Source organism: Colletes gigas, unplaced genomic scaffold, assembly GCF_013123115.1.
Source record: "Colletes gigas isolate AHSC1104 unplaced genomic scaffold, ASM1312311v1 Colletes_gigas_Sc00010, whole genome shotgun sequence".
NCBI lineage: Eukaryota > Metazoa > Arthropoda > Insecta > Hymenoptera > Colletidae > Colletes > Colletes gigas.
This window is the reverse complement of record NW_025106639.1, coordinates 5,903,631-5,930,908: the sequence shown is the minus strand read 5'-3', so window position 1 is coordinate 5,930,908 and position 27,278 is coordinate 5,903,631. Positions and strand designations below refer to the sequence as shown.

Genomic DNA, 27,278 nt, shown 5'->3' with positions numbered 1-27,278 from the left:
ACGGGCCAGATCTTAAATGAATTTCAAGATAAAATCACAAAATGACTGTTAAATAACCACGGACCGCCGCCAATGTGACGCAATCGTGTCCGTGTTTGCGTATATTCATAAATTAATCCTTCGCGGTCGTAATTACCTCAGATTGGTCGAGTTTTCATCGAACGAACACTAACTACATAATGTATTAATTGTTTAAAAAAATAGGATTCGTTCGAGTCAGTTAAGATTTTGTTTGCCGCGATTTTCGAACAGTTTTTTTAACTGGGCGTTTTATGAGTAAATATTACAACAACATACTTTTAAACAAATATCAATTTCATTCATTCACACAGCTCGACGGCACCGCAGTAAATGTCGGGGTATATATCCGGCACGTATTTTGTCGTTACGTTCCAAAGCTTTCGTTGCGAAATATTTTACCACCGTTTTTACACGAATCGTAAAATTAAAATAATTGAAAGTTGTGGTTAATTTCTCGCGAAATTACAATAAGCAGAACGAACGATATGTACCGTCCTTCGAGGATCGAAACGTTACGAGTCCGAATTAATACAAATATTAATTTATTACATGGTTTTTCTTTGGTAAAATACTTTAACCCAAGGTTTGGCAAACTACGGTCAGCGTATCAGACCTAAAATTAATTCTCTGGCAGAATCACGAAACTGATACTATCCATACAGTAGTATTAACCTAACGCAGACGCAATTAATTAGTCTTACCGCGTGGAAAGACATTTTCACGAAATACTTGAAGTTTCGTTATAAATCGGTGCATTTATTTCCTGGATAAACGTGAAATCTTGTCCGGGGCGATTCTCTGTACGTCGCCGAGGGGCGTGGAGCATTTTAAAAAGAATTTGCTCGTTAAATTTAGCGAAGAAACGTTTTTAAGTGTCGACGAGTACTCCCGATAGCGTGGAAACCGATATGGAAAATTGGGGCGCGCGTCCGTGGCGATTCGGAGCGATGCGCGGCGAGTACGTCGCTGGCCGCAACAACCCCAGCGTGTAACGCGTAACGCGTCACGGTAATTTACAGCGGTTGGTTGTCTACGCTCTGTTGCGTACATGCAGCAGAAAAGGGCGTCAACCGCAACGAAGTCCCCCCCTCCCTCCACCTCCCTTCGCTCCCTTTCCCTCCGGTGCCCGAAGGAATGCCCTTTTTTCTCGGCTCTCAGGCCTTTTCGAGACGCCCTGGAACGCGACGGACACGCGAATCGTCGCTGATACGCGCGCACGCGTCGATTCCCTGTAATTCGAGAAACTCGAGCTCGCTGCTCTCTTAATTAGCGGCGGTCGACTGAATAACACGAAAGGGGAATCGCACGGCCGGTTGTTGACCATTCGCCGTGCCTCGTCGAGCGAACGTATTATTACGCGTCTTCGAAGATAGTCGACGGGCACCGGGACGCGCACGCGATCCCGCGTACCGTCTAACCGCGTGACTCCGCGATCTCGCGTGACCGTACTCGCGCCAGGATCTCGCGCGAGACGTTCCAACGTTCGACCAATATCGATCGAATCTCGATATCGAGAAACGACGCGTCGAGACGCGAGCTTTTATCTCGAACCATGGACGATTTAGCGACGAAAAGGCTTATCCTGGAACTCTTTTTTTAAAGAGTTTGGGGCATAATTAATTACGATCGTAATTGTGCAATTTAAGTTGAATTTTTGTTGAAATTTAGGAATATTTTGATGTCTCGGTTAATGGTTGTATTCTATTAACAACGCTGTTGACTAGAAACACAGGAGAGTTTTAATGTTTGTAATTTGTCCATGAAAATGTGACCCGTTGATTCGAACGAGATAAATTTTTATTATATTCGCATTCGTTTCCGGTGTCCTTCGTTGAATTTCAATTTGAGTGTATGACGTTTTTCGATTATTTGGGGGGGCGACGGAAAGAAGTTCAATTTAGACGAGCCAGATGATTTTATTTATTTTCCTATTGGCATGTCACGCGGGAAGAAGGAAAAGTTATTTTGAAAAGCAATTTCGGCGGTTGCAACGTGATTATATGAGAAACTTTCGGTGCATATTGGTAGCGAACAATTGCGTTCGTTTTGAACCCAAAATAGATAGTCAACGCTATCGTCGAGCAATGGAGTCGCGTTTGAATCCAAATTTCGGCAAGATAACGTCTCCATCCAACATTGCATAAGTTAATTAGAATATTCAAACTTTAAAACAGCCGTCAGCTTCTGAAAATATACGTAGAAAATACTCATCAATTGATTTACTAAAATAATAAAACACAATTAGCAATTTTAAAATTAAAAAGAGCAATTTCGCGTCGGTGAAAATTTATTATATTCAATAAAAATAATTGTTAACAGAATGAAAACGAGAATTTTCCAATTAATTCGTTGCGGTGAAGTGGCAGGCAACTATTAAAAACCATTTACACCGTAATTAGTTGTTAAATAAATTGATTCTCATAAATCATACTTCCGTCCAAATTAACAAAGAGTGCTTTTCATTTCCGGAATTAAATTATAAAATATACGAATTTGTTTGTTCTATTGACGTGTAAAATGTATTAATTTGCTCGTGTAGTATCTAAACAAGTGTTGGTCAAAACGTAATTAGATTTATGATTGACAATTATTATAATTAAAATTTCTAACTGTTAATTACAGCTATCTATTAACTTTTTCAATTTCGTGAATCAATTATCCACGGTAAATATAATGGTTTGATTGTTAATAGAAATTCCAGTTAACAATTAAATAATCGATTAAATCGTAGTTTGAAGAAATTGGAGCTAGTGCTGTTCGTTTCGTAATTAGGTTTTTGTATGCGTGTGCGTGTGTTTCACGTAATACGAGAAGGACAAGTAACGTGAGATTGTTTCCGCCTCGTTCATCCATTACTAAGAAACAATTAATTGTTTCGTGCGATCAAACACTAATATTTAATACTTAATAATACTTTATAAGGACGAGATACATATAGAATGTCTTTTATAACTGGTTATCCCTTTGCGGACAGCTGTGAGGACATAATCCGCAACATAGTTTCACAATTTTTTATACGGGTCGAGAAAATCTCGACAAACTCGTCCCGGCAGATCAACAAAAATTAATTTCATTCGAGTTAAATGCAAAATTAATAGGAATTAAGATTATAAAACGAAACTAATAGCTATCGTTAGTATCATCAAAAGCTTAGGAATACTTAGGGCAGTCAGGATAAACGAGACACCCTGTATATGCATTCTCTCATCTTCAGAAACAGGTTTCAGACCACTGGTGCAAATTCACACTACCACAATTCCGAATTCGTGTGAATTCATAATTTTACAATATTCCGCAGGCAACGAAAAAATATTCAGTAATATTTATGGCTATATCGACCAATTATGCCGACCGATAAAATTTAATTTATTTTACTCTCTTTAACGATCGAATATATCTTTTGCATTCATATCTTTTATCACCTTCGTTGGGTTATTAGTAATCTATTCTATTTGTAATTTTATCGATTCGTTGATCAATCTTTTTCTGTTTTATCCGTATTTTATGTAGAATGCTTCGAAACGAATTAAGTGCATAGATTGCATTCTCAAGATCCCTCGTTTCGTGACGAAAAACTGTCCGTTCGTAGGTAGAAGAGACCTGAAACCGAATTCTGTTTCGAGTTCCGTTTGGACGATTACGCGCTCACGCTTAGAGGCGCTATAAGCAGCCATTCCCTTTGGCTCGTAAGCACGCTCGCGATTATGCTTGCTGTGTGATTTAGGGCTGTAAGCATTTGGGGCAAGCCAAAATTGGGACTGAACAAGACAGAGCAAATGTAGGTCACGCAAAAAGAGAACTTGTACGATAGAATTTAGCGTAAGGCTTTGCTCGATGAAAACGTAAAATTGTGATGTCAGGGTGGGGATCGTGCATCATTTTCGAGAAACCTTTTCGATTTCAGTTGGGAATTTTTTCCCCAGCAAAAAAAAGTTATGATCGCAGCGCGAAGTTTTCGATCGGCTCGAAACTCTCGACGCGCGATCGTAAACGGCGGGCGTCGATCGCGACTAGTTCGCAAAGTCGCGGGTGTTCTGCACGGTTTCGCGTACCGCCGACCGGGGGGATACGTTCGTGTTTACGCGTACTCAGCTGATATGAATGGACTAGGAGACCCCCGCGAGCGAGCGTACGTATTTGTGGATTCGGTCATGACGACTTTCAGTATAAATTGAAACTTCTCGAGGGTGTCTCCCGTCGGCGGTGGGAGAATGTCAAGGGGCGGAGGACAAAGAGAGGCATCGCGGTGCCTGTGCACGGGACAAGGACGGCGATAACCAGTCGAGGGGTGGGGAGAGAACGAGAGGGGGAAGGAGAGAGCGCTAGAGAGATCAGCGAAGGGTACAAAGCCACGAAGCTGGGTCAGTTCCGTTTAGTGCGAGGCTGGCTACGATTCCGTTTGGATCTGTCGCGGTCTCTGCCTCCAGGTCGCTATGCTCCGCGATCCTCCAAACGAACACCCGCTAAATTACGTCTAAACGAAATTTTCAGAAGTTTCATCGCCATCGATCATTCGCTCCTAGAGTCACTAATCATACAAAATTCTTTATTCTGGCACTCAACCCCCCTTTTGGGTACTTTTCTTCGTCTTCTGTAATGGTTTCATTCCTCTCGTAAAAACGCCCCAAACCTGATGAGGATTCAGTTCTGGCCGCGTCAACTTTTAACTTTTTCCCATCGACACGGTTCTAGGAGTTTTCTAGGAATTTTCTACCCTCCGTACAATGTTGCATCTTGAGAATCAGTAGGTTCTTCGTTGCTAACGGGGATGCAAATTTCATTTTGCAGGATCTTCGCAATTGATCTTCGTTAATAATTATCAACTCGCCATGATCGAAGTTGTTTCGGTACGTTGACTCGTCTACTTGTCCGGGCACATATCGATCAGAAGCTTCTAAACTGTATGGTAGGCACCCCTTGTAAAAAGATTCTGAGCCCGAGATGAGTGGTAAGTTTCAAATTATAATAGATAGAATCCCATGTTCCGTGCTCTTCGAAAGCACTGAAAAATTAGCAAACCAACTCCTCGTATTTAGATTTCACCAAAAAAACGTAAATGGTTTCGCGACTATGGTCGGGTAAAGGACCTAACTACTGCGCCCTGCTCCGAACGAAAACGACATAATCTCCGAACAGAGTCGAGATTTCTCGTCGAATTTTCCTGCACTCGAATATCAAATGTTCGGGCGAATATTATTTGAATAATATTTGAACGCTCGGGTGTACGTGATACGAACTATAACTCAAGCTATTTAGGTTCATCGTTCTTTCCTAACCCTTTTGGTACCTTAAAGCAGAAGGGTCGAAGGAATTTATTTGTGGCAACGGAATGTATCGAATATAGTCAGAAACGAACGTGCTAATAGGTGGAACGGAAACAGACATTTTCCTTTGAGGTTGTAATCGAAAGATCGGCTTGAACATTAGGATTTTCGTGGCCAGGGGCGACGGTTAACTATTGCAAAATGATTGACAGGCCGTTCGGAACCACCTGGAGGGGGGTGTGCAGGGGGCAACGAACGGCCCCCTGGACCAAACAGTCGCGCGACGTAAAGTCGATAGTGTGCGTCTGGCCCAACGGCTGCGCCGTCCGTTCCAGGCGGTTCGTTTTTCGAAACGCCCGCCATTGGGACTCGACGTCGATGCCTGGAACTCGCGTAGCGAACGAGGATGAATGCCCTCGTTGCCGGGTTAGCCGGCACGTCGACGGAGACGTTCGCCCAACGTCGCGGGATCGAGCGTCGTCGTTTCGAGTAAAGAGACGCACGCGGAACACGTTCGCTTCCTTCTCGGTTCTCGAACGCCACGAGAGACCTCGACCACGGGGGTTTCGAAGTAGACCGAGAAAGGGGCCAGGTTTAAAGGGATGGCAATTTGCTAGGGGGTGTACGGGCGGGGGGGTTAGGATTGTGCAAAGAGGCTGTTCACGTTCGAGGTACCCTATCGGAGTCACTCTTCTAGCCGGTGAACTCGCCCAATTTTGCGGTTTTTCTTTCCCCGTGGCTGATATCCTCTCCGGTCCCCCCTCTTCCAGCCCCCCCCCCCCTGTTGGCGATTCTCAACCCTCTCTGCAGCCTTTACTCGCGGTTACATTCGCATCCACGTTTCGTCGGGGAACGCATCCAACCTACATCTCTCTCCTCTGGCCCCTTTTGTCGCTCGCCGGACTGCGTTCCGCCTTTGTTTGGCGGACAACGAGCAGGTAAACGCGCGCAAAGAGGGCTCCGGGTAGGAAAAAGGGAGACGAGGCAAGGAAGCCGCGGAGAGCAGAGTGGAAAAGAGAGAGAGAGAGAGAATGAGTGGTAGAGCGAGGGGGAGAGAAAGGTTGGAAGAGAGGGCTCCACTCGCCTAGCAGCGCAGCGTGGGCTTTTCTTGTATTCTATTGATTTTTCCGAAAGTTCGCGTGGTGGGAGTCTGGCGGGCAGCGGTGTGCGAGAGCTTGCCAGGAGCGTGTTTGCGTGAGCTTCGACGACGGTATCGTCTTTTCTTTCCGTCTCACTCTTTCTCGCGGGAAACGGCCAGTTCCACGCCATCGTTTTCCCTCTGTCCTCCAGGTTTTCCCTCTCTCGTTCGCGGCCATCCTCGTCCCTCTCGCCACCGCCTGAGTCGTCCGGTCTTTCTCGCGCCTACGCCTATCGCTTCATCCGACCGCTTTCCCTCCTCGTCGTCAGCTGGTCGCGTCTCTCTTCGTTCCCCCCACGGCTCGGTCGTCCTTCTCCGGGGGCCCCGTCTCTGTTCCGCCATCGCGTGAAATCCACCCTCGACCCCGCCAGCTCGCGCGCGGCAACCCGCTGGCTAGGTATATACGTATGGCTGGCCAGCGCGCCCGCGCGCACACACGGGGCTATTCAAAACAGGAGCGTGTTAAGGAGTTTGACTTTGACATTATTTATCGCGATAATTGACTGCCGGAAGATTAACCACCGCTGGCCAGGCGCCGGGTAAAAATATCGCGACGTTGGAAATAAACGACCGCGCTACGGATCGCGGTTCGACGTTCCTTCCGAGACGGGAACGAAAATCGGTCCCGATTTCCGCCAACCGCTCCAAACGTAACGCGTTCGCGCGAGAAACTAAGCGAATTCGCGGTTTCTCAGATATCGCGAAAGTCCCGCGAACGATAGTCTTCGGGAAGCTCGAACGTGGCTTTCGAGCTTCAATTTTTGCTTCAATCGACGTACGTTTCGATCGCTAAACGTTCGCGACGGATAGATCGATGAACCGGAAACCGAGGATCGCTGGTTGCTCGAAGCGTCGTTGGAGTCGCGTTTTTGAGGTCGTTGATAGGTTTGTAGGGGGTTGGAATGACCGTGTTTCGATGGATGAATGTTTTTTCTCTGGTACAGAGGATCATCGAACGTTGTGGAAATCGACGTAGGAAAAACTGAAGATTGTTGGGAGAGAGTTTGGCGAGAGTACACGCGGCACGATTCCTCGGTACAGCCCTGGTATTCCATCCACCTACATCGTGTGGCAGGGTCACCGCATGCACCACCACACTGCTCGGGTCGCGCATACGTGTGCGCGTACGTGCCCTTCTACAGGGTGGCTACGAAATAACCGGACGAAGTTCGTCGACGCGTTTCACCTCGTAGACTCGGGTTTCTCGATCGAAACGTCACCAAGAATTATTTGAAACGTTGGTGTCCGAGGGGGGGGACGCTCGTTTACGCTGATACGAATTTTTTGAGTATACTTGAGGGCAGATTGCGTGGCTCGATAACCAAAGAAACGACAAAATTATAGACCGGCACAAACGAGGCGAGAATATATCTATTTTAGTGAAAATAGACATCTGTTATTGATCGTGGCAACTTACTATAATATTATACGCGGTAGAATGTAATTTCTATTAATGCGAATATCGACACGATTAAAGATCTACAGGGTAAATGGATAAAGAATCTGGACTGGTTCGAGGGAACACTTTTTCTCCAGTTAACATAACCCGAAGAAGGTAATTTCTAGATCGTAAAATAGAATAAAGACGATGTAATGCACCTGTTCCCCCGGAAAATGTAGCGTGGCGTACTTTATACTAAGAATATTTTATGGCACGATTTGAGGCAAGGGATCTTTGGGCGAAAAAATAAAAGAATCGACAAAGTGGGGCACGGTATGGACCAATAAAAATGAAATCTCCGTGTCCGGTTGTAGGGGTTAATTCGAAGGGGGTAGTATCTCAATTACGAGCACAGGTGTGGGCAGTTAAAAATTAGAAGAAACGATTCGTCGAGTCTTGATCCAAGGGAAATGATAATGAGACTGTTACGAGTGTAATTAAAGGCAGAACGACGCAGGTTAGTAAATAAGGAAGTTAAGAAAGCATTCCGAGTCATCAAAGAATATAAATGGCGTCGTAACTCGTCTTCTTCGGTGGGTTAACATTAAGACCGAGTAATTTCTCAATCATAAAAAATAAAAGATGACGATACGATGAAACCTGCTTCTACATAAAACGCAATGTGACGTAACGTGCACTCCATTTCTCATGTTCAAAAATTCAATTGCAATTTATGGTCAGAAGTACTTTAAAACCCGATCGAAATATAGCACGCGATTTTCAGATTTTGCATAGTACTATTTTTATTGGCTGTATTTTGAAATTCTCGATTCGACCGGGGTTAGCAAAAAAAACAACACGATACTCGAATATACTCGGGTTAGAGCGTTTAGTGGTTAAAAACATAGGCGTTATCGGTCTTGCACAAAAACATAAACGTGCTACAAAATTTTTGCACTGTAAACGATGACCATTACGTTTCTGAAATAATAACGACCAATAATAACGCCGTTAAGTAATTAATTTAGGCTCGAGTCTATAGTCAAGTTGCAGAACAGGAATTCGCTGAACTTTGCCCTCTCGGTTTGCTTTCTCTATCCGCGTATTTGAATTTATATCATTTTTCTTCCTCGTTACGGCGAATAAATTCGTTGAACGAACAATAAATGGCTAAATTACAGGCAGTGATCGTTAGGTGAACAGAGGATCGAAAAATTAATCGAAGGCTCGTTAAATAGCGTTTTTCGGGTTCGCAAATGAAGGATGAAAAAAAGGGGGATAATTTTTGGGTTCCGAACGGTTTTCCAATAGCAGCGAAGTTTCGTAAGAATGCTTCTGCGGCTTGTAGCAAGGTCGTGGAAAACCGATATCAGAACGGACATTTTCCTTGATTAACGAAATTACTGGAAACGACGTCCTTCGAAAATTCCTGGCGTATTTCGAATTTTTTTCGCGCTAAGGGACGATTCGATCCCTCGAAGTACGCGTGATATGAACGAGAGACTCGTCGCGACCTCATAAATAAAAATCCAGTGGATTTGAATCGGGTGGACGGGTAACACCGTGCAACTGGTCCTCTGCCAATCCGCGGACAGGTGTAATTATTATTAAAAACGCCTCGATAAATCAACTCGCTGCCCCGGCGATTTTGCGTCAAAAATATAAATATCAATGCGCTTTTGACATTCGAAGTCGGACTTTAATTATACAATGTCGAAGCCAAGTATAATAAGCTCGCTATTAAGGCCGAGTTTATAAATTTTGCATCGGTCAAAAAGAGTCTCGATCTAAGAAAATGCAATCTCTTTATTACTGCTGAATATAAGCACGACCTAATAGCGAATGCACGAAAGAGGAGAACAATTAAATTCATCGTGCGTGCTGTAAACACTTTAGAAGCTTTAATGTGTATTTATGAAATCGTGCATTCGTTTCTTTTTCAATATGTATTATACATTTACAATTCTGCCGAAATTGCTCGAAAGGAAATGATTTATTAGCGAGGCCGGAAAGTGTGAAAGATTCAGGCGCGAATGATATAATTCGCGACCGTCTTTATACACCTCGTAAAAATGTATCGATGCAATTTTATCGCGCGTGTTTACGTTTTAATGGATACAGGCACACCGTAGAATATTTTACATTTAATAAAAGTAACGACACGGATGCTCTGTATCGAAACGATAAACATGAGACGTCGAGGTTGAACGCGAGGAACGACGAACAGAAATAGAGAATAAATGTGTTAATTCCCTCTATTAATTAAGAGAATAAATGAATTCTCTATATTTTCTTATTCTCTATTAATTAAGAGAATTGATAAATTTATTCCCTATCTTCGCTCGTTGCTCTTTATTATCCAACCTCGGCGTCGCAAGTTCATCGTTTCGATACAAAGAATCCATTTTATATTGAAATATTCTACGGTAAACCTGTTCTCGCAAAAAAAAAAAACGCAAACGCGGATAATAAGATTGCATCGATTAAGTTTTACGAGTTTCAACATCCTCGCAAATTATATCAATTACCTGATCGGTCAACTTTTTCAGATCTAGGAATTTTAAGTGTATCGAAGATTGATATCTTACTAATGTTTTTTATACCGATCATGTGTTTCCACCTTTTTTTTTAAACGAGGATACCAGATGCTTCTTTTACATTATCAACACCTTGACTGCAATATCAAAACTTTGATTTCATAATTCCGTAAAATTCATGAATCCCATTAGAGTTGATTTCCTCCATTTAACTTGACAATAAATTGTCTCACCCATATATGGATGACGTGGCCACTCGAAGAAATAAAAAAAACCAATTTCCAAGGAAATATTCATCGTGCAATAACAGGTGTCTGAAACAGAAACGGCGAAAAGAGGCGTCTTGAGTGGCCCCGATTTTGGGCGACTCCCCCCCCTCCCCCCCGCGCGTACGGTTCCTTCTCCGTTTCTTTCCTTTCGCGTTTCCGTTCATATCCCCCCCCTCTTGATTGCATAACGCGGTAATCGCGTTAACGAAGCGAGAAGCGAGAAGCGATACCGATTTTTCGAAATCGCGTGTTGGACGTCGAGAAGGTGGACGCTCGGGAAGCTTTTGGTCCGCGCGTTTCGAGGCCACCCGTTATACACGGCAGCGAGGCTCGTCGGTTCTTCCGAATCGTCGGTCCCTGTCCCGCTGCTGGTCTCTTTGCGAGATTCGTGTGAGAGCGAGCGAGCGAGTACGCTCGTGCTCGCGCGCTCTCTCGCCAATCCACAGCTTTATGCGCCCGCGCTTCCCACTCCGATACACCCTCGCGGCAGACTCGGTCGAATGGATTGTACACACTACACGCACACCTAGACACCGTACCCCGGCACCCACGCACGTTTCGTGCGACGTACGTGTGCACACGAAGCCAGAAACGCTGCGAGCACATTACACCGCACCGCACCACGCACGTTCGCGGCGGCCATGCATTCAGCCAGCTAGGCAGGTAGACTCTGCTAGGAAATCGGCCAACCAACGGCCCCCGATCGACCCACGGATTACTAACGATCGATAACGTCGATCGATTTTGCACCGGTGACTACGGTCTGCGCCGCGCGCCACGCTCACGAGGATCGTTTCTCTCTTTCGACCCGACCCGGGGAACGATCGTCGTCGAATTTCCGCGTCGCGGGGGTCCTCGAAATTTCTGCGGAGCACCGGTTTCCGTACCGTTCCCGCTTCCGGTCATACCGCCCACCGCCCCTGCACACCCCTCCTCCTACGGGTTTTTCCCGAAAACGCGATCGAAACTCCGAACGATCGATCCACAACGCGGTCCCAGACATCTCTCACGGGGTCTTCTACTCTAAAACACGTTTTTTTTATACATTCCCTTTGGTTAATTTTTTATGAAGAGAGATCGAGGATAAGTATATAGTTGCAAGTGCTCTTTTGCAAATATTCGAAAAACAATTTGGGTATCCTAGATGCTTGAGGGGATCTTCTACTGTAAAACACGTTTTTTTTTTATAAAGAAACTATGCAAGATCTTGCATCGAAAGATCGGGGATAAGCAACATAGTTGCAAGTGCTTTTTTTACAAAAATTCGAAAAACAATTTGGGTATCCTAGATGCTTGAGGAGGTCTTCTACTGTAAAACGCGTTTTTTTTTTGGTATTTTTTTATAAAAAAAACTATGCAACTTCTTGCATCGAAAGATCGGGGATAAGCAATATAGTTGCAAGTGCTTTTTTTACAAAAATTCGAAAAACAATTTGGGTATTCTAGATGCTTCAATGGGTCTTCTACTGTAAAACGCCTTTTTTTTTTTTTAGTATTTTTTTATAAAGAAACTATACAATTTCTTAAATCCGTGTTTCGTATATGTATATTTATTACTCTTTCAGTAATATTCACAAATTTTTAGAACGAGAAACAGTCAAAATTAGTGGTAGTACAGAGCCTCGTACGTATTCCAGCCGTTCTGTTTGCCCAAGTAAAAAAAATGAAAAAGATTTTCAATTATAGAACAAAATTGATAATCAAAAAAAACAGTAGCATTTCGAAGTTGAGAAATATCGATTTTTTTCTTAACCGTAGCAAAAATTGTTTTGCATCTTTTTGGAGCTCTCCTCCGCGAAATGCAAAATGATTAAATTCGCATTAATGGGGGGTTGCATTAATCGTTGCGTTTTAAAAATCACTAGGGACGGAGTCTAGTCGTTTCCTCGTGCGCGAACAATTTTGAGCGCTATCGTGCCACCTTATCTCGACTAATGCACGCTGGTAATTAACGACTTTAGAATGATAAGTCGACGAGGAGCCTCGAAGTGCGTGCGTTGGCCAAGATTGATCTTCGAACACGCCGAGGACACACGCATCTCCCTGTGCAGATTGAATCTTAAACGGCCGCTTAATTAGGGACAGGAAGCTCGTAACACTTTTGGCTGCCTTGTGTACGATCTCGTCTTACGTTCGTCTCCTCTATGACCGCCATTCTTTGTCGAATTTTATCGTAGATTTTAAAATGCAGAAGAATTTTGGAATACTAACCAAATTAAACTCGGTTGCGTATCAACGAATAAAATTCTAAGTATAAAATTGCGCAAATATGAAATTGGGAGGATCTCAAAAATATATAATGAAAGTTAAATTTACCCAATTCGTCAGTTTGATATTATTCGAAAGGTCTTGGTCCGAAATTGTGCCTTTCCGGGTTCCAGGCCATCCCCTCTTCCGGTTCGGAAGTTGCCAATTATTCTCCGTTAGAACTTGGTCAACACGAGTGTACGCATCAATGCGAAATTATTATTTGAAAACTCAGGAAAAAATTCTACCAACGTTATCGATTTAATCCAGTCTTGCCTAGCACGATTCGTTTCGCGTTATAAATGTATTTGCAAAAATTTAGTTTATTATTTCGAAGATGGAGGGGCTCGCGACCAAACCCCCCTTGATTCGCTGCTTGTACGGCGGGAAAACAATTGCGAGTATCGCGATTCTGGCACGATCGACGAAACGAACCAACCTTGGGGAACAAATTAAACGCCCGTACGGTTAAATTAGTGAAAATTTCGCCGAACATTTAACATATATGACGCGTTAAAGCTTTGGGGCATTGAATATTTTATCCGCCGACGAAGTTCTACCGATACGCGGTGTCTCTAATTATTTGGAACAGACTAATGGTAGCATTCAAATTCGTCCTTTTACGCAATCGCGTTTATTATTATTATTAGTACCATTGGCCATTACTATACCCATTATTGTAATTACTACCACTACTTTTACCGAGCGCGCGTTATTCACTTATTTATTAGTATTTATTTAATCGTCGCCATAAGTTGAAACGGCCGGGAACAATGACGTGTTTCAGTTTCCATTACACGGACTTCTGTATAAATTGCTTTTGAACGATAATACAGTGTCAAGGTAGAAATCAATGTTGCCCATGGACAAATTGACAGAGGTAATCATGGATTATCAGGGACGAGTGTGCCGTAACTAGCATTAAAGCAAGAGGATAAAACATTCGTTCTCTTTCCGTCCATATCTGGGTGGTGCGAATGGATTAATACGCTCCAAAAGAGCCTAGCAATTGACTATAAATTGTTTCGTAGATCCGTAATTCTTCCTTAATTAACTATACTTATAGTAATCAATTGCAAGATCTCGTTCGTGACGGTGTTTGTTGAATAAACTTTACATACGAACGACCAACGTTTCATCCATCGTGTAACAGTATTATTTATATCATTTTATAATTGTAGATTAATTTTTTTTTTTCTCTCTTCGATAGCGACCCCAATTCGAAGACCGAAGCGCGAACGAATAATAAAAATAACACAAGTTCCTTCCAACGATTGTATCTGCTAGCATAAATATGTATGCTTTTATTTTTTTTATTATTCTTTTTTATTCGCGTCAAGCAACGAACGATCGCACACGTTTCAAAGTTATAATTTGTAACTAAGTAGACGGCTAGCGCCCGATCGAAAATATGAAACTCGTTTCAATCACTGTCCAAAGATACAGCGGCTAAGGTAATTACGCCAGTACTCGACAACGCATAATAATGGACGGTATCCGCAAAAAATGCAAAAATTTCCATTATTACAGTCGAGCAACAAACTTTATCTGAGAGCACCGATCTCGTGTACGCTTACAAGTTACGATAATACCTCATACTCGTAAAACATCTTATAATACTTAACGAAGCTACGACCCATCAAGTTGCATCACACGTTTAATTTTTTTCTAAGCGTATTTTGTTTTATTCGAGATATCGTTGCCCAATGCGGCGATTGTAGCAAAATAAGACACGGTAGCTTTTCTGACGAGGAAAAGATTTATGGTCGTTTTTAAATTGTATTTTATTCCATTTAATGCCACTTATCTCGTCCAAGATCGGTTCAAGCAAAGGTTCTCGATATTCGTGAGCATTTACAACGAGCACACGACCCACGTGCAATTTATATTTAATAAATCCGAGTGTGACAGTGGTACCCGTCGATATATTCGCAAAAGGTGGAGGACCGAATAACAGATACTCCAAACGAGGTTAATTTATTAACGGTGTCACTGTCTTTCTTAAAATCGAGATCGTGTTTGGTCCTGATGGGATATCGTTCCAGGCCAATAAATCGATCGATCTATCGCTTCGGCTACATTTCGGAGCGTGTCGCGGTAACATAGATTCAATTAAAACCGGTTGTTCGCTGTTACGCGCGCGAACTTGGACGATTCCCGTCCGTGGAGATCCGCGTTTTACTGCGAGGAGTTATAAAGAATGCCCTCGAGTGATACTCGCCGGAAGAAATTCTTCGTTTCGTCCCGCGAACGGCGTTTTCCACGATGGCGTTTCGAAGGACCCCGTTTCATTTATTACGCGTTGTACTGATCGCTTCTTGGATCCAACTATTCTCGATTCTCTCGATTCGAAAGATACTTGAATGATTTGAAAAAAATGATGGTCAATAGTCGCGAATCAAGTTTAGGATCGTACGAACGTTTTTCCTGACCACCTTGGGGCTGGCTTTTTTGAGAAGTTATTTCTCTGGAAAAAATTAGAATAGAACGTCTTTTGAAACACGGATCCGAGGAACCATTTTTCAGAAGATGTTCCATTCTAATTTTTTGCAGAGAAGTAACTTTTTAAAAAACCCAGGACCATGGCTGAAGGTATGCCAGTGTCTCGACATCGTATTTTGCACGGGTCCGGAGGTTGATAAGAGTCCAAAGTTTTAATAATGGACATCTTTTCCTTAATCGTTCAACCTCCGGGACGTTTATCCGACGTCGCGTCCATCTCGTCGGAGAAAACGTTTCGGGTGATCGTCGGGAGTAAATATTAATACGGTAGGTTTCTCGCGGCGGTGGGAAGAATGCCGGGTTGCGACACACTCGCGAACACGATCTCGTCGTGCAATTTGCATAAGTACGTACGTGGAAACGACGAACGGCGTATCTCCTCCTCGTAAATTCGACGCGGCACGCACGGCGAAATCGCGAACGATTCCGACGTCCGGTCAAGGAGCTGGGTCCGCGGCGCGTACCATCCGACGTACGAAATCGATTCGTCCCGATCGATCGGCGCGGTCGCGTGCCTCGATTTATCATCGATCGTGCCCCGCTATCGATTAGTCCCGGTAAACTTGGACGGGTACGCCACACACCTGGCACGGGATAGGGAAACGTTCGTGGTCGAGCGGACGGAAGAGGAACAAGGACAGGAAGAGGAAGAAAGGTACGCAGGGAACGACGAGACAAAAATATCTTACCGTCGACGGTGCCATTACGTTCCATTATCAGCGAACTTTGCTTGAAAAATTGCCACGGCGAATTTCGAATTCTCCGCGAGACGCGGAACCGGTTCCCCGAAAATCTTTTCGATTTCGAATTATCCGATAACGCGATGAAAAAATATTTCGTACGAGGGTTCGTCGATTTTCGAAAATTGTTTCACGCGAAACGAATTCGACGCACCTTTCTCGCACTTCTTCGATGTTCGAACGAATTCTAATTTTGTATTTTTTTTTCTCGAGTGCGTGCGAAAGGGTCGAAGAGTACTGATATATATATACACCAAAGGGTCTTTGCTGTTTACTGGGGGGGAAAACAGGAAGAAATTTTCTACAGCAATAGATCCATTGCATACCAACGTTCACGATTAAGCAGTATGAGAGAAAATATGCAGCATGGTCCCCCCGGCTGAGTTAATTTCCCTGGTGCAGGCAAAAAAAGTCGGCGTGTCGGATATGGCGTAGGTACCATGGGCGGTGATAATTGATTATTCTTGTAATTGATTGCGCGGAGTAATCGGGATGACCATAATCGTTAATCGAGTAGTCGTCATTGAGATTAATCGGCGATAAACAAACAAGGATAATAGCAGATGGATAGGTACTAAGTAAATAAAAGCTTTTTACGTATGGACCGTCTTCAAAAATTTATTTTAATATCTCACTGGATTGATTGTTTCGAAGACGAGAATTAACTAAAGAGCTATTTGACTAAATTATTGAGAAGCTATGACTCATTTTATCAGATTGTTTTCAAACAAAGCTCGTGATATATTTCTCCTCCCGTTCCGTGTTTTGCTTATCAATTACTATTATTGCGTCTATAATTTGCAGATATCAATCTGATTTGATGGAATCGGTGCAAAATTGATTTTTACGATACGAGGCGTTTAGGATTAGCGAACCCATGCGTTACTAATGAGGAAATCTATGGGCCAATCGTGGCGCAACAGCCTCAGACCTAATCTTTCTATTTAAAATCCTAAATGGTACGATCATTTGTATCAAGCCGCTCGCGCGAATTCCTGAGACTGCACACACAAGATCAGTACGGGTTCTGGCACTTTTATTTCGACCAATAAGGTACGGAGAATCATAGTGACCCCGTTAACAGAATCTGTAATCTAGCAAATAGCTCTGCCCGGAACGTGGACCTTTCCTCGCGTGCTACGAGTTTGTTTTAAACATCGCGTTAACGAAGTGCTCGCTTAATTATAGCTGTTTACATTAATGTTAATAATTTCCTTATATATAAAGAGGGTTATCTGTCGTGTAAATATTTTATGGGATGATTCCGCGACTCGGAATAAGACGAGAGTCAAGGACGACGAAATTACGTCCGAAGCATTTTTACTTTCCGACCTACCATGAAAGTATAATCGTGTTTCAAACAAATTACGTAATTCGTTCCGTGTTTGGAACTCCGTATAAAAGATGATTTATTAATTATGGCCGCTAAAACAGGTTACTTTAATCAGATCGCAACTTGTAACTACGTTTCTTTCTGTGTCTCGAACTTAAACCTTATATTACTTTCTCTCGTTTCGCGATCACAATGACCAAGTAATCTTTAACAGCTTTGCACGTTCGACTTTCGATGACGGAACGAAAAGAGTCGGAACGTTCGTCCATAACCATGAGAACTAATTCTGATCGTCATCAGTTAGCACGAAAGTGATAATATGTACGTTCACGCCTAATAATAGCATCAAAGCAGAAGTGCGTGGGAGTAACAACAGAACAAGACAAGCAGCGATTCATAGAAAGTGATATTTGCCGTGAGTTAAAAATATTTTCGTCGAAAATCCTCGAAGTTCAGAAAAATCGTGTAGGTGGTCCGGGTCAGAGAAAAAGTTTAATTCCAAGGTAGTTAAATGTGTGGAAGAACTTAGCCGACGAGGAACATTAGCGAAGCCTGCCGATATTGATGAAACTTTGCTGGCTCGTGGAGGGGGGAAAAATAAGGGATGCACATTTTTTTTAACTGTGATAACCCGGGGAGTTTGAGGGGCGAAACTCTCAAGTTTTAACTTTTGCTGCCTTTAAAACTATTGCGTACACAAGGAAGTCTTCCAAACAAATTCTAGCTCTCCACAAAATATACGGGGTGCTTAAATTAAAAGGGAAACAAATACATGCGATGCATACGCCTCGTTACATAATGTCTTCTCAGTTACGGTCTTGGTAACAGTTATCGCATCTAATCTGAAATATCAAAGTAAATGCGAGGCTGTAGATATTGTGCAATTATTTGTTCCTTTATTGGTGTTTGTTATGGTCGTGCATGGAGGGAGGGGGGTTGATGATAGTAATGATAGAAGGATAAATTTGAAAGAGGACCCCCTTAAAGATTGGTGCCACGTTTGAAATTGAATTTTAACTCGGTAAAGTAAAGATCGAATTTTTTCGCGGTTTACAGTAGACCCCCATAAGGGTTAAACAGGGGGCAATCAATCTGTTGTTTGATAATTAGAAATTATGGTAAAATTGTTGAAACTGTTGAGTTCGTAGTTGGTTTCATAGATTGATATTGATTTCAACGTTACGTGAATTTTGTTATGGTTAGTGGCAAAAATTCAGCCCATGGGGGGGAGGGGGGTTGATGATAGTAACAATGGTAGAAAGAGGACCCCTCTAAGGATTGGAGCCACGTTTGAAATTGAATTTTAACTCGGTAAAGTAAAGATCGAATTTTTTCGCGGTTTACAGTAGAGGACCCTCATAAGGGTTAGAATTTGTATACAGACAGGTGCAAATCTCTGTTGTTTAGAAATCGTGATAAAATTGTTGAAACTGTTGAGTTCGTAGTTGGTTTCATAGATAGATATTGATTTCAACGTTACGTGAATTTTGTTATGGTAGTGGCAAAAATTCGTCCCATGGGGGGTTGATGATAGTAGCAATAATAGAAGGATAAATTTGAACGAGGAAAGAAGAGAAGGGAGGGACGGGAAGACAGCAAGGCAGTCGCAGCCATCGTCGTCGTCGTCGTCGTCGGTGGCACCTCCACCACCGCCGCCGCCGCCGCCGCCGCCGCCGCCGCTGGCGGCCGGCAGGAGGCTCCGAAACCGAGCGGGGCCGAGCGCAGTCGAGCGAGGTCGGAAACGCACGAACCTCGCGGCTCGAGCGACCTAACCAGCGACACGGCCAAGCAGTGCGGTGCCGACTCTTGCTGCCGCGGTTTCAGATTTCCCGTGGTGTGCGTGGACGCGTGTTTACGCGACGGGAGAGAGTTCACCGAGAGATCGCAGGAGAGAGAGAGAGGATCGAAGAGTACAGAGAGACAGAGAGAAAGAGAGCGAGAGATCAGTGTGGAAACAGAGAGAGAGAGAGCCCAGACACCCGGGGCCCAACACGAGGGACGAACAAAGGAAAGAGAGACGGGGGAGGAAGCACGCTCACGGTCGCGAGTTTTATCGGTGAGCCGCGTGAAATTTTAGGAGCGGCACGCTGCTGTCGCGTTATCGGAGCAACGCTCCGAAGCGGCCAACAACGACGATCGCACCGCCTTTGAGTGCCAGACGGAGAGAAAACATCGCGCCGTCTTCATCTTCGGGGGGCGTGGGTGCTCGTTGAAACGCCGTGGTGCACACGTCCGGCAACGGCGGTCTCGTCGGAGTGAAAAAAAGGAGTCGCACGGACCGAGGTGGAGATGACCAACGGCGGAACCGTTCCGTCGCGAGCCAGCGTGTAGTCGCCCTTCGTGGAGCGTATACCCGGTGGCAGACGGCCGGAGAGGAGCCCGCCGACGACGAAACCGGAGAAACTTGGAAAAAAGAAAGTTACCCGTGGATATTCGGTCCGGGGCAGTGATCTCCGGGCGGTGGTCACGTGTGCTGCCCGCGCCGGTGAAAACCGTGAGAGAGCGCGGACTCTCGAAAAGGAGACTTTCGCGGGTACCGTCCCGAAAGTAGCGTCGCGAGCAGCCTCGAACTCGGCCGAGAGGGTGAACCGCATTTGGAGAAACGCGTCGGAGGAGGAGGAGGATACGGAGTGGGGTGGTAGTTGGTGACTGAAGGGTATCCTGGAGGACGATGACGATGGTAACGAGGATCGCGAGGGGTAATTGGAGGACGACCAGCTCGAGAGGACTCGATTAAACACCGTCTGCGGTTACAGTTTCGTGGTTTTAAGCAGCCGCCTTAGAAGCCGTCGCCGGGGACCGACCGGCTCGGTCCCGTCGTCGCGACGGTCGTCGTTTGGGTGACAGTGTGCCACAAGTGAGTGCAGTTGGTGCGCGAGGGTTACACGTCCTCGAGATCGCGCGTAGCCTACCGACGGCTCGCGTTCCCTCGGAGGGGCCGTCGGGGTGAGCCTCGTGTCTCGGGTCTCCTTCTTTCCAGGACCTCCTCCGAGTCTCTGGCCTCTGACCTTCCCGCGACCCGGTTGGATTTTATCGCGTTTCCAAGGACTTGGAGCGGCTCGACGGGAAACGGTCCGACGACCGACGGGGAAAGAGAGAGAGCTGCCATTCGCGGCCATCCAATTATCGGGGCAACCGAGAGAAGGCATATTCGCGGATCGGCCGACGGACGGCGTCGCGCGTCCCCGACGGGCAGCGTAATCGTCTCTCCTAACCAACCAGGAATATAATAATCGTCGAGGATGCAGGTGGCAACGCTGTTTAGGGAGACCGCCACCCTGCTGGGCGCCTCTAGCCTGGACCCCCCGCAGACACACCATCACCAGGCGATGCAGCAGCTTCAGCAACAGCAGCAGCAGCTACAGCAACACCCCGCCGATCTCCATCTGACCCATCACATGCAGCATCACTACAAAATGTAAGTTCCCCGGATCGCGCCTCTCTCGACGGCGATAATCCCTTTCTCTTTTCGACGGCTATACATCCTACGAACCCGACTGCGAAGCGTTACTCGATTCTTCGCCGAGAACCGGATTTCGCCGACGCTCGCCGCCGTGCACGACGAGCAGGCGATTCGTAAACGGGACGCGTATCCTTTTCGAAATGGTCCGCGGTTTCACCGGCTCGAGAAACTCTCAAATGCCCCGAATACGGTCTACGCGCGATCCTGGCCTCCCTCGTCTCTGGACGACCACGCGCGATTTCGATAGGGTGTCCTAGAAAATATTGCGCGTTTCCATATCCTCGATCACTCCACTGACCGAGTTAAAATTCTGTTTCAAACGAGTCTTCGTTCGAATTTATCCTTCTATTATAGTTACGATCATCAACCCCCTACAACATCAATCTATAAGACCAGCTGCAGTTTCAACAGTTTCATTATAACGACATCTAATTTTTAAACAACAGAGGTTAGCTCTTGTCTGTATAAAACTTCTAGATTATATGTCTTTCCTCCTACTTAACCCTTGAGGAGGTCTTCTACTGTAAACCGCCAAAAAATTCGATCTTTTTGCAGTCTCTTAAAGGATATAGTCTTAGAAATATGTGTGTAAAGGCATATACATCATCGAACTCCTAAAATTAACGAAGGTGTACGTATTGCTCGGTGTAATCCTTCTGTTTAGATGCGTTTCTCTAAAAACTATCTTTCCCGAATTGGCTTCCATGATATCTCAAGATTCTCGAACGAAGCCAAAATCATTATTCTTTCTACTATTTTTTTAGCCTGCAAACAGTTAAAAACTATTTTTTTAATTATCAATTTTGTTCTGTAATCAAGAATCTTTTACATTTTGTTCACTCAGACAAACAGAACGGCTGGAATACGTACAAGGCGTATTGCTACTAATTTTGACTATTTCTCGTTGTAAAAATTCGTGAACATTACTGATAGAAGTTACACAGTTTCCGTAGCACGACCTTTTCAGGTCTCCCGCTAATAATCCAATCTATTACTCCATATTTCGCAACGATTCAATCCCGTAACGGGTTAATAAGCAACGTTTGGAAACCAAACGCACTCGGCGCGTAAATCTATCGTGAATGAAATGTGTTTACAAATCGCGTTGCTTATCTGACGCTCATAATCACGTGGTTCAGCGTGATCTATCACGACGAATGCTACATCAACGCGAAGATTGAGTTACCGAATACGAGAGCAAGGCATTAAACGTCTCGCGAGGCATTATGTTTTCGATGGACGAGCTTTAATAGTTTCGCCGACGAGAGGAATCAATTTATGTACTGCACGAACCTCGAAAGATGATTAGTCGAACGACGGAGGGGAAAGAGTGGCATCCCCCTTCGTTGTTCCACTCCCCTATCCCCGCCTTTAACGTTTCTCTAGCCTCCTTTGGTGTACAGTGGCATAAAACCAGGTCTGGGTTTTGGTATCGTGCAGGGATCGTAAGTTGCCGACTACTCGCGAAACTTTTCGTCACGGGGGCAATGGGATAGGCTAATCACCTCGCCTAATTCCTGAAAATCCCCGCTCTTGGATTCTTCGTTGTACGATATGTTTGTGGATGTGATCGACTTAGCCGATCATGGCAATCCGTGTGATTGGGAGACACGGTGCAGCTTATTTCTTTCGTCGACAACTTACGATCTTTGCATAGTATATGGTCAATAACAACTGTAAATTATACCTGATCTTAGCTTTTCGAATTATAGAATGCAATACTTAGTAAATTAGAAAACAGATTATTAAGGATGCTTCGTAAGAGGGAACGTAAGGTCCGTTAATTATCGATCCCAGAAGGAAAGATCGAGTCTATTACTATTCCGTGATCATGTTAGGTAATTTACAAAAATAACGAATATAGTCCTAATTAAGCGATTACTATTGCTAGAAGCTATAAAAGAATAACCCTGAACGACAGGATGCGAGAAAAATAATCTCTTCGATTCACCTTTCCGTCCATGAATTATTAAATATTAAAACAACCGAGTGAAATCTATCTTTTGCTCCATGAATTTCGCAATTTTATTTGGAATATTTATTAGATTTTATTGGGTCCCTCGTCTATTGAAAAATTTATTAGCCGTCGATTCGTGCGTTAAAAATAATTCCGATAAAGAAGCATCTGTATTTTATTTCTTATCTAGTTAAAAATTTCGAATGACAAATAAATGATAAGCTTTTGATCCGTCACAAATCAGGCTAGATTCTCGATTAATAGATGCATGACAGTAATTTAGAATTCCTTAACGTAATAAAATTAAGAGATTTCCCTGTTAATTGTAAATCGTAAAAAACAGCTCAAGCAAAAGGTACACGGACACAACCCAATGCAAATAGTTTTAATACGCCAAGATTTGGTCTCATAACACTGACACACATATCCATAATTAAGATTTCTGGTGTTAATTTGTTTGAGTATCGTGATAACGAGATGGTTGCAATCTGTTCTTTGTTTTTATTATTAAAGCAGATACAAAATAAATTTGGGAAATCCTGAACAGGCCTTACGCATACTTCGTTCTGATATCAGCATCTGCGTTGTCATTATCAAACGATAAACACGAAATGAAATTACAGAGTGTGCTCAGATCGGTTTGTTTTTAAATATTTGCATGGAAGAATGCCTATTACTAAATATACTTGCAATTTGACGGATCGGTTCGATCACCTTCGTCGAGATGAAAAACCATAAGCCAGCTCTCTTTTCATTTACTACCTTAGGAACGTCTCTTACCTCAATTGAAAAATTGCTGTTATTGTGAGTGGTTTCCACAAGCTTAGTTTCAAGCTCAACTACTTTATCTTACTGTGCGCCACCTTATCCTTTATTGCAACAAGTTTTCCGCAGATAGATTGCGCCTTAATGTTGATTCTATCTCTATGGAAGATAGTTTTAAACATCTCAAAGTACCGTGTTTAACAGGTAGCCAGTAAAAAGAAAAGTTATAGCCGATACACTTCTAATTTGAATCTTCCGTGTAGCAATTTGACCGGGGAAAATAATCGCGCGAAGAATGTAAATATCCATTCCAGGTTATTCATCGAAGCTACCTTTGCAATATTGATGGAGGCAGAGTGATTTTCATATTGCCACCCAGCGTCGTAAATTTGTCTTGAAAACGATCTCCATAAATTGTCGATGATATTTAAATCCGAAGAAACGAGCAACAGATAAAAACTTTAATATTTCTTTCATAAAACCACTCCTTCTGTACGCGTTCCGAGTGTGTTACAGCTTTATCGCGATGAAAAATGCTGCTATACTGTCCCATAAAGTGCTCCATTTTTTTTCGAATATATCCTCGAGAACTGTAAATACTATCACAAGTGTTGTTTACCCCCTCTAATTTTTATATCCGCTATTCTGTTACAAATCTCAATCCGTTGCGCGTTTAAATCACCTTTCGAACGTCCTAAATAAAATATCTTCGTTCGAGATTTAAATATCCGATCGTCTGTTCGAATTTTGCCCATCTTTACGTAGTCTCGTCGCACGGTTATTCTTTTCACGGACGCGTCAACCTGTTGTTTGACAAATCTTACCGAAAAGTAGAACACTTGGCCGTAGGAAGAGATACTTTCGCTTCTACGCTTCCGTATCGAAACCGAAATCGCGCGGAGGATCTTTCCAACTCGGCTGTACGTTTCGACCAGTCCATCAAACATGCAGTGGGTCATATTTTTATACGCGTATGAAAATTATTGCACGAAAAATCAATACGTCTGTTTCGTTTGAAATTTCAAAACGCGCTGATATTCGTAAAAAGAAAAAAAAGAAAAAATGATTGTCCGTTAACAAATTTATTTCGAACATTGTTACACATGTTTTTGCAATTTATTATTAGATCGTATCTTTCGTGTTGCAAGCAATTGGCAATATGTTATATAATGTTATTTTCTAACTTTCCTCGATCTGTATTACAACTTATTTTTTATTTATGTCGAATTATATTCAATTAAAAGAAAAACGTGGAGTCGGTTGTTGGGCGTTCGATTGATGTTGCTCGCGCAAGTATTGTTAACACAAACAATTTGCTTTGCGCGCCAGCACCTTCATTAAGAATATTAAGTTTTAGTATAAAGTTACACGGAAGTATCTTGAACGATTACGCGAGGAAAACAACCGAGGAACGAAATTTTAATTAATTTTATCGACAGACATTGTTGTCGCGGGTGCGTGCACTTTGTTTATAACGACTCGCGTCGAGTTTTGTGGAAATTATGGAGGAGGTTCGATTGGTATTGCGGATTATAAATGCCGCAGAAAACGTGAAAGGGAAGAAGTCGGGAAACGAAAATAATCAACGTCGATGCACTAATTGAACGAAAAGATGCTGCGAATGTATCAGCGGAATCGACGTCGGGGAAGAATAAAAAAAAGTTATAATTTATCGACAGCACTCGAATAGTAAAACGCGATGAATGCGTGGGCGTCGGATATATCGAGTTCTAAGTAGATTAAAACGAACGATTATCGATGCAATAGCGTCTATCTTAATATCATTTAATTAATCTTTCAACAAATCTAAACGATCGTCCAGGGACGCCAAACCAAACGGAAGTTTTATAAATTATGGAAGTTATTTATTTTTTTTTGACTAAACGTCGGTGGATTAGAATTAGCCAAATGTTGTCGAAAAAATTCGAAATACATCCGAGTGCTACAATGAAAAAAAAAAACAGCGTGATCCATCGAAGCTTCTCTTCTTTCGACAGGATAAAATGTTCTCCCAAATTCTATTTAACTGAATGAGCGAAGATACGTTTGTTTGAAAGATCGAAGGATCCCCGAAACGTTGGAACGCGTCTATAGACCGTTATCGGTTGGGAAAAAAATTCTCCAGCGCGAGTTCAGCCTTGGATCCGAAGCGTAGAAGCGAAAGTAATTCTTAAGGCCAAGTGTACTGCTTTTCCATCACATTTGTCGAACAACGGGTCGTTACGTCTGTGGGAAAACAACATACGACGGAGTAACTATCGTTTTGCGCCTGGTGGAGTCGATTCGTACGATAGATCGTCGCGCCCACAGTTTCAATTACCACGTACGTAACGATTTTTCGTACAGTAATTCTAAATTATATAGGATTTTTGTACAACCTGTCGGTGCAGTTGAATGGCAGTGCTCGCCATACTATCGCCGGGACTACGCGTACGATTCATCGTCGAATAAATCCTTACTCCTAGGGTACCTATTATGGCTGTCATCTGTCCAAGGTATTCCGAGACAGTCCATGCTCGCGTTACGTAGCACCGATCCTCCTGTTTCCGATAGATCAGCTGACGAATTTTTTTTTGCAGCCAATTCTCTATTTTACAGCATCGTCCCCGTGTCTCGATAACGTTGAATCTATTTTTTCCAATCGAATCAGCGATTTAAACGGAATCTAAGAACCACTGGTGTAGCTTGAGCAATTATTACTCCTTCTCTCGCAAGTATCTATTTCTTAAAACGTTCGATTTTGGAAAACAGGGTACGAAACTGTGCCACGAGCGTGAAAAGGTTAAGATAGAGTCAGTGTTCCACGGGGAAGTCGATTGGCCGTCGGATCGGACCGATGTTCTGGAAGTTAATTATCGGTCGATTCGTTAGGAGCAAAAGGAACGATCGAAACGTACGATTCTCCGGTACGGCGGTCGCGAGACCGAGGCAAAAGCGTTGACCGTTTAAACGGAATTTTTTTTCTCTTTTTCCTCGATATAATTATCGTATTTTATTTACCGATCGCGGGCTCCGCCGGGACTTCCCCAAAATTACGAATCGATTTTCTTATTACTCTCGAAGTGCAACGCGTGGAGTTCGTTCCTGAAAGCCTTCTGGCATTTTTCGTGGGGGGGTTACCTTCGCGAGAAAAGACGCAAAGTCAAAAATACATCGACCCAGATGATGTCATGGACTCGAGCGCGATAGTGCCTGCTTCTACACCGTCTACAATACTGTTTCTGCGCGTTCGACAATAGTGTCGAGCTAGTACACGAACGCTACTAAATACAGGATGAAACAAGATGCAAAAAAAAGTTTTGACAAAATTTTAAAAATACACTGTGTCGGTATCAAACGTTACAAGAGTATTTCATCGATATTGGATACGATATTTTGGATATAGAATTCGGTGGTTCAAAAAGTGGACGATTCCTGTTACGATTCCAATTATAACACGAATTTGTCCATCGTAAGAAAAACAGACTCATGCCTTTTTCTCACCCCGGAGTAGTATATCGAATACTTAGGCGTCTGACCACTAGATGAATCCAACTTATTATTCATACTGCTGCTCCAACTCGAGCAGCATCTCTAATTCCCGGTAGAAGTTTGGCACCCTACTTGCAAACTTGGAAGACGATGCTCCAGATCTTTTTTTTCTCACCGTCGAAACAATTTT

The 27,278-nt window shown here is 43.5% G+C and overlaps 2 protein-coding genes across 4 annotated transcripts in view; one reads left to right on the top strand and one right to left on the bottom strand.

The window, feature by feature from the left end:
• LOC122397983 overlaps positions 1–27,278 on the top strand; it is a 150,944-nt gene that overhangs the window by 26,858 nt on the left and 96,808 nt on the right. Inside the window, exon 1 of one of the 3 annotated variants that reach the window (XM_043397521.1) lies at positions 19,086–20,850. The exons of the other annotated variants lie outside the window; for them this stretch is intronic. Within the exon in view, the coding sequence (XP_043253456.1) occupies positions 20,675–20,850 (176 nt within the window). The 5' untranslated portion in view covers positions 19,086–20,674. Of the gene's footprint in view, positions 1–19,085; positions 20,851–27,278 lie in introns of those variants that run through there. 3 annotated transcript variants of the gene reach the window in all.
• The window catches only part of LOC122397982 (DNA (cytosine-5)-methyltransferase 3B-like), a 107,061-nt gene that overhangs the window by 13,018 nt on the left and 66,765 nt on the right, over positions 1–27,278 (bottom strand). The window lies entirely within an intron of this gene.